The sequence below is a fragment of the Antrostomus carolinensis genome, unplaced genomic scaffold, assembly GCF_000700745.2.
Source record: "Antrostomus carolinensis isolate BGI_N321 unplaced genomic scaffold, ASM70074v2 scaffold30108, whole genome shotgun sequence".
Lineage (NCBI taxonomy): Eukaryota > Metazoa > Chordata > Aves > Caprimulgiformes > Caprimulgidae > Antrostomus > Antrostomus carolinensis.
Genome location: NW_010332810.1, coordinates 21,531 through 29,914, shown reverse-complemented (window position 1 = coordinate 29,914; position 8,384 = coordinate 21,531). Strand labels below are relative to the sequence as shown.

Sequence of the window (8,384 nt, the reverse complement as noted above, 5' to 3'; positions counted from 1 at the left end):
ATACAGGGTTTTGGATGGAGTGTAGGAGACTACATTCCTGATGAGTGATAAACTGACAGTTAAAAGATTTCTGTAAAACATGTAAATATATCTGGCTTCTGGTCATTACTGGTGTACTCAGACTAGCCATGCAGTAACTTAAAAGCAGTGTTCATTGTTTTCTCTCTTTTACTGAAATGTGCTGATTTGAACTATTTTCATTCAAAGTGTCCCCAGGCTGCCACTTGTAACTGTGAGAAGGGAGAAAGAGGCCTTCCTGGCCCTGCTGTAAGTAGCTGTCATTTCTCAAATAACTGATATACAGTATAAATCAAGATTTATTTCATTGTTGGAATTTTTTAAGGAAATTACTTGAACCCAAATCAGACCTTTATTTGAGACAACAAAAGTTCAAGGTTCAATACATAGTCCTGCATAGTTACACTGCATGGAAATGCCACAGCAGTAGGAAATGAGACCTGAGAATGCCATGAGACGGCTCCCTCTGAAAAAAAGAACAGTGTGATGTAGTGAGGCTGTCCTTTTAGCCACAGCAGCTTCAAAGGCAGGAAGGAGCAACTGAACAATAATTCACCTGTTACAATCGGACAACCAGACCAGGTGGATCTAACTAGCCCCAAATCAAATATTAATATCTGAAAAGCTCTCTGAAATCGAAAGAGAGAGCAAGAGGCTGAAGCATTAGGAACAATTGAGACAAGGCACTTGTAAAGAGGGTAAAATACACTGGACTTCTTTCAGAATAGTTTTACAACTAGAACCCCTAAGCAATTCTAGGGGATTGCTTCATACGAGGTTTGGTGATCTTAACTGCAGGGTTTATGTTTCAAAAAGAACTCTCAGAGTTGAATGATCTGATACTATATCCCTAACATTGAACTAAAGCACCATAGTACCTTATAGCCCTTGCTCAAGGTGAAGGGACAGTGGCAGTTTGAAAGAGAACCCTAGAGATATGCCCACCCTCAATGCTTTTGACCTGAACATCCTATACATACATAAACAGAAATACACCTCTGTTTTACCCTGCACAGTACAGCACACTTTAATTGAAAATGTAGTCTCTTGTGTGCAAATCGTAGCTTCGTTTAGGTTATTGTACAATGTCTTTAACTGGAGAGTGCAAGTACCTCTTGAACAGAAGCATACACCTTAAAGAGTTCCAAAAAGCCCAATGGTCCACTGGGCAAGCTGGGTAGCTACAAAAACATCTGATCACCTCTTTTCTTCAGAAGAGGCCTGAACAATTTCTGTTTACAACACAGACAAAAGAGAAAAATGGCTTCCTACTGAGTTGGTCCTGCTGCTCCCACAAATTCAATTTCAAGGTTATGGTAAATGCAGAGATTTTTAAAATAAATGTATAGGAAGCTAATATCCTACATATAAAAAAATCAGTGTATATATTGTAAAATAAAATTATTTGACTAACATATAAGAATTTTATTATGTTATTTTCAGGGTAAAAAGGGTCGCACTGGGGATGATGGAGCTCCAGGACTGAAAGGAGCAAAGGTGATATGATTTTTCAGATTTTGGAGAAAGATTTGGTACTCCATTAATATGGAGACTATCTTAATAGTGCCCATGTTCTAGCCACCTCTGAATTTCTCAAATTTCATCTACCCCATTTTTCTGTAAAGACTAAGATTCTATACAAATTAAAATCTTACATCTAATGTATAAAGTCATCAGAGTATAAAAAGAGGGAGCTGGTATGCTTCGTGTATTGCACTGAGATATCTACTCAGATAATCAGGACAATACTATCTTACCCTCATTTCACTGATCTTGATGTTGGGTTATTCATAGGGGGAGCAAGGTCTTAATGGAATCCCAGGACGAGATGGAATAGAGGTAAAAAAAATAATTTTTTTTCCCTTCTTCTCCAATGAGCAGTATTCCTTCTAGGCAAAACACTACTTTTCTAATTATAATAGCAAATTTCAATTCTGGTTTACCAAAATTCATTTACACTAGAAGAACTGAAAACATTATCATTGCTTAAAGGGAATAATTCCTTCTTATAATAGTGATCTAGAAAATACTCTCTAAAAATACATAGTCCCTCCTAAAAAGTGTGAAAAACTCTGGTATGATAATCTAAGAACATTACAGAAATTGACACTATGCCTGCATCTTTAAATTTTTCATTTGGCAAATAAAGGATCCAGTGTGTAATAGCAATGAAAAAATTGAATGAAATACATACAGGAAGGACCATAATCCGTAACTGTAGGACCAGCCTCTGAATTCTTTCATATATGAAGCACTCTACTTTATATTTTCTTATTTATTCATTACATTCTTTTTAGTTAGTGACTTTTTTCTTGCTTTCTTATTTTAGCATGTTTCTCAGTAAGGCAGCAATATGAACTCTAGTTGATCTACTTTTACATCATCAAAATCCCAGTCTAACCAATGACACTTGCATAAGATTTGTTCACACATACAACAGCATCTATCATGACCAATAGGTGCAGTATTTTTAAGAGTCATTGCTGTGTTTATCAGAGATCACCTTTTCTACCTAATTGTTCATTGTAACCTGAAATGCTGTTTCTCTGGGGAAAGCAGAATGTTAATAGCACCAATACTCACATTCTTACATTTGGGCTATGTATCCTCACAACCTGCTTTGCTTTTTTATTTTCCCAGGGGAAATCTGGATATAAAGGAGAGAAGGTACTACTTTTAGTCAGAACTTCTGCTTAAATATAGATATTTGATGTTATTATTATTTATTATGTATAGTGCCATATTTCTTATAAACACTAGTAATGAACAATAACATAATCTTACCAGCTGCTGCACAAGCTCTAATAGAAGATGTGTCCTTTCCTCAATGAACTTAGAGCACAACTACTGCTATGTTGTGAATAGAATAACGTTTACATTTTCAACTGAAGTACCTAAGGAATAAGGCTGATATGCTTAATATACCTCAGAAATATTTATTCCTGTTCCTTTCCAGGGTGAAAGAGGTGAATGTGGAATTCCGGGGATAAAAGGAGACAGAGTAAGTAGCCACAGAGTTGTTATCCTTTCAGGAAACTTAGTTAAATTACACAAAAACTACAATTCCTTGAATAACAACCATGGTGATAGATTCAAGGCAAATATTAATTCTAAGGCTGAGGGAAATTAACAAATGACATTTTTAAAAAATGAAGTGATCAAGGATACCATTTTCAGCAACTTTGTCAGCTCCTTCTGTATTTGAATGTGATTACTCTTCAGGCCCAAGCCTAAGCCTGTTTATAACAACAGTAAAACTCCACTTGACTTTAACAGAGGTAGGTGGCTTGAAATAGTAAGCAAAGGGAATGAGAGGTTAAAATGAAATCAAGGTTTATAATGACAATTTTCAAGATTTGGTGTGTAATTGCTGTGGATATTTTAAATGAAACAGGGTTTAATCTTGAATTACTGGTCCTTGAGAATTAACTTTGTTCAATCCTCCTCTGTATTCCAATTACCACAGTTTATTTTAAAAATACCTACTCAATACTCACTGGCTTCTGAGCTTCTCTTAATTTTTTATTTTAATGTAAAGTTATCTAAATAAGATACCTTAGTAAAAAGTTATCTAAAAGTGTTGTTGACCCAGTCTAAATACACATAAATGTATCCTTTTTTTCACTTCCCTTTCAGGGTCCTGAAGGTCCCGTAGGCCCCAGAGGAACAAGAGGGCTACAGGTAAAAAACCCAACCAAACAAACTATAAAAACAACAATATCTGGTTCCCTGGGATTCAAAGCTCTGAAATAATATCATACCACAACCATCATGGAATCTTTGAGTCACTGAGTTCAAGGCATCCAAAGTCTATCTTCTTGAACAGCAAAATTAACAAGAATTTGGAGGAGCAGTCTAGACAAATAAACCATCCTTATAATTCATTCAGTCTCAAAGACCATGGCAAATACAGTTCCATAAAAACCAAAATCACTCATTTCCCATTCAGTGTCTAAACTATTTCATTATCTCACAGAAGTATATGGAAACACTTTTGTCTTTTTCCAATACTCTTGGACTGAAGGCCAAGAAGTTTAGCCCATCATAGATGTTTCAGTAAATCTTTACTATCATTACCTTTAATTGCCTTCAAATAAAGGGAGAGACAAATTCTCTCCCCCCATTACCAGCCCCAGCCCCAACCGAGTTGAGCAGCTGAATCTATACATGCATCAGAAAGCAAAGCATCCGTTCTGAAATGTTTGTCACTTATATTTTCATGCAGACTACAGCAAGTTATTGTTTTTCAAGCTGTCATTTTTCTGAAAGCTTGAAAAATGTCATTAAAACTATTCCTGTTTTAACAGGGTCCACAAGGACAATCTGGAGATCAAGGGCCTGAAGGCCTACAAGGATCAAAGGCAAGAACTGCATTATTTCTTCTCTTTCTTAATGTTAAAAGGATGAGTGTAATTCAGGACACAGTGTTGCAATGGGCCCTCTGAAGATGGGCCACAGAAATCACCCAGTGCTTCACTGCAAGATCCAGTCCCCTCTGTAAACATAAAATATTTTTTGTTTGTTTGTTTGAAAAATGCATGATTTACATTTATTAAATCCTTAAGATTTGCTGGGTTTACTTCTCACTTACCCCACTGTAAATTCCAGGTATACCAGTGGAGATTACTTCATTCTATTGTTCTGTGATGACTTGATATTTTTGTCATAGTAGTTTAACGGAAGATATCACTGAGTATTATAGACAATTATGGGAACTATTTTAAGAGACCACAGTTACACTTTTCTCATAAAAACCTTAGAAACTGAGTAATTCAGCCAAGGCTTCTGGGTTCTTCAGCTACTAAAAGGAATATTACTGTGGAGAAAAACTTGAAAATAAGTTTATAAAAGACATTATTTTTTTGATATCTCCTTTGAACTATATTTAGAGTGCCTGCTGGCCAACAGTGAGGCATAGAGCAGTTGGGTGTCAAAACTCTTATATCCCACATGAAATGAAACATTTTTCCTTTTGTGTAATCTGATATGACTTTGTACAGGAAATATCTATGCTCTTAATAAAGGGAATTTTGAAGCATTGAAATAGCAAACAGATTAAGTACTGTGTAAGACAATTCCAATGGGTTGAAATTCAGGATATACAAAAAATGAACTTACAAACTGAGTTAAACTGATTTCCCCAGACACCAATTTATAAGCAGAATTGTTTCTTTTTTCATTTCTTGAAAAGGGTGAAAGAGGTCTCCCTGGGCCACCTGGCTTGCCTGGAGAGACTGGAATAGGACTGCCAGGCCCAAAGGTACAAGCATCTCTCATCTGCTACGTTACATGTATTGTAGAATAAGAACAAAGACCAAGAGAGCTGAGATAATATACTTGCTGGTACATGAGAAACTTCAAACCCCCAAATGCTGTTTTTATGGTACTGGGATGGTATTTTGTAAGTTGATTAAAATAGCTGGGGGGGGGAAGTACATTTTAAGTATGTACTTTAAAGGACTTTTTTACAGTAGTTCTTATGCTTCACATAACTGAATCCAAGCAGTGTATGTCTTGAGTAAAAATGCATACACAGACTTAAACAAAAAATATCCAGTGAAAAACAAGCTTGTTGGTTTGGATGACTGGCATAAAGAAATCAGAAACACTATGACAGAAATACTGACTTCTTGGAAAAGGACAAGTGATACATAATGTACTAGGAATATGATGGGAATAATTAACCATTTAGATTCAACGTTGTCTTCTCTCAAATGCAGCACTGAGGCTGTCCCCTAATGCTGTGAAACTGCACCAGTCCAATGTCTGTTTGGCCTTGCATGCTGTATGACTCTGAGAACACTCAGATTTTCTCTGCCATTCCTGTATTCTCATACATCAAGTATTTCAAGCAGAGAATGTCTGATGAGTTGTTATATGCTGCACACATACAAATACCTAAATCAGGCATTTTCAAAATACATCTTTGTTTGAAGGGTGACACCGGTTTGACAGGAAGACCAGGTCCTGTTGGCCCACCAGGAGTTGGTGAGCCAGGACTTATGGTAAGTCTGTCTTTCATTTGGTGAGAGGGAAGCAGGACAGAAAGGAAAAATTCTCAGTGCTTCCATGTTAAAAGGGGTATATATGTGTTAAATGATACCATCTCTTTTCTTTCTTCCACTAGTTCTCATTCTCATACATACTGAATTGTCTGACTTTCATTTCCCTTAATAAACTAGAAATGTTTCCAAATCCTTGACTTTTCTAATTATCTTAGTCTCCAAAACAGTTATGAAAAAATAACACCTTATGCAAAACCACATAAATATTTAAATAAATCTGTCCCCTGATAGATTCAAATACATATGTGGTAACTCCAAAGTTGACCGCTTTTCATTATCATTAGAACACTAACATCAGCATGGCTTTGAGGGAGAGACTCCATTTCAGGCACTGTAACATTAGAAACAGTCGTACCTAAACAGCCTCCATAAAGACATTCGGATAGCATAAGTGGTCCCAGGTAACAATTTGACCAGTATTACCTTTACTGGAGATAACAAAGGTAGAAATTAAAAAAAAAAAAATTGAATTTCAGAATTTATAATAGCTTTGGCTCTGAAGTCTCTTCCTTCTTTTCCTTCCCTTTTTCCTCCTGGTAGTTGTCAACTCAGTCTCTTTGTGGTAATTCAGAAAATCAGTACGCCAATTTTATGGTCACTTTTTTCCAAAGTGTCAGACAGCACCTTTTACTGAGTTATTTACAATACAGCAGACTCAAATTCATTTCTCATCGCCTGGATGAAAGACCCCCTAGTGCAACCAGAAGGAAAATTCGTGCAGTTTTTTCACAAGTAGCTTTTCCCTATTGACAAGGAAAGATTTGTAGTAATAATTTCAAAAGAGGTGCTTCCATGAAAAACAGAAAGATGGTTTGGTAACTGAACTGACTGTCAAACCTGCTTGAAAATACACTGCTGGAGAGGAGTGAGTGCCCACTGAAGAGCCCAAAGAAAAGAACATTAATAATAAGGCCAGTGGTGACAGTCAGTCAGAGTGGGGCAGTAATGCTTCCTGAGCCACTTCAGTAACAGCATAGAGAAAAGAGCCACTGTATGAGGGAAGAGGTGCCTGTGATATGAATCTTTGTTAGCCACAACAGCTGTACTGGTATAACAAGAGATTCTGATTTTTAAAAAATAGACTAAAGGTGGTTTTTAAATTTACTTCAAAGTGTATTTTCTTCAGAAGAGTTTTCTTGTTATGGCTGAATGCAGTGTAATTATCTTTACCTAAGAACTAGACATAATTCTAAAGTTCTGTGCAGAAGAAGCAGAAGCATATTTAGGCTATGCAGAGCCAGATCTACCAGCATTCTGTGATGTGTGTGTAATCTCAAGGAATAAATCAGAGGAAAAAACACAGACACAGGAAAACACTGTGAAGCAGGCTCAATATGCAGAGGTGTTGGACTTGCATTTAGTGAAAGGTTTTACTCATCTTGCTTTCTCCTTGTGCTCCTATCAGATCTGCTTCCAGAAAAGAAAAGCATGCTATTACTCTCTTTGCCAATTACAGTCAAATCTCTCTACAGCTACATCTTCTTCAGTACTACTCCACATGGTCTTTGATTCTCCCTGTATCTCATTATTATACTGATACATTAATAAGGATTAGTAGCAATTTGTAAACCAAAGTAAAGTTTAGGGAGTGAAGGTTTCAAAAGTATAAGGAATAGGAATTTCAGCTACATAACCTGTGATTCATAAGTAACCAGAAAAATAAAACTGCCTGCCTTGTTATTGCTGCAGGCCAGAATACTCATCATTTATTCACTGTGAATATCATATTACTGTATTATTTTTAGCAGGTCATAACTACACCAGCATTTAAAGAAGTGCTTAAAACCAACAATGACATAGAACATGCTGCTGTTGATTTGAGTGATTAATACATATTCTACCCCATTTCAAACTTATGTTAACAGGGGCCTCAAGGACCACAAGGTGTTCAAGGAGAAAGAGGTTCACCAGGAGAAGGGCTTCCAGGAGCAAAGGTACAGCAGTTGAAGGGGTTTAAGACCAGAGCAGCACCATTAAATGAGTGCATGTCAAAATAAGCCCATAGCAGACATGGGAATCTGAGAAATTAGCTTGTAAATTGATATTAAAATTTGTCATCAATTAACCCAATATATTTTCATGGAATTCATTGATCCAAACATGACTGCTAGCCTTTGGGGCCTGTAAAGCTGGTATTTAATTCCCCTGCCACTTGGTTTGTCAGATCTAAGCCTGGAAAGAAATACAGCTATAATTTTAAAACAGCCTTGAGCATCAAACTTTAAATAAAATATTATATAAGTGATTCATAGATGAAAAAATTTAGCTTTTTGTTGTTGCTTTTTACTAAATCCTTATATA

At 36.3% G+C, this 8,384-nt stretch overlaps 1 protein-coding gene across 1 annotated transcript in view; it reads left to right on the top strand.

The window, feature by feature from the left end:
- LOC104529359 (collagen alpha-1(XXVIII) chain) overlaps positions 1 to 8,384 on the top strand; it is a 33,035-nt gene that overhangs the window by 4,786 nt on the left and 19,865 nt on the right. Inside the window, exons 5-14 of the mRNA XM_029086399.1 lie at positions 208 to 267; positions 1,462 to 1,515; positions 1,813 to 1,857; positions 2,659 to 2,685; positions 2,975 to 3,019; positions 3,655 to 3,699; positions 4,326 to 4,379; positions 5,210 to 5,278; positions 5,955 to 6,023; positions 7,949 to 8,017. Of these exons, the coding sequence (XP_028942232.1) occupies positions 208 to 267; positions 1,462 to 1,515; positions 1,813 to 1,857; positions 2,659 to 2,685; positions 2,975 to 3,019; positions 3,655 to 3,699; positions 4,326 to 4,379; positions 5,210 to 5,278; positions 5,955 to 6,023; positions 7,949 to 8,017 (537 nt within the window). The remainder of the gene's footprint in view (positions 1 to 207; positions 268 to 1,461; positions 1,516 to 1,812; positions 1,858 to 2,658; positions 2,686 to 2,974; positions 3,020 to 3,654; positions 3,700 to 4,325; positions 4,380 to 5,209; positions 5,279 to 5,954; positions 6,024 to 7,948; positions 8,018 to 8,384) is intronic.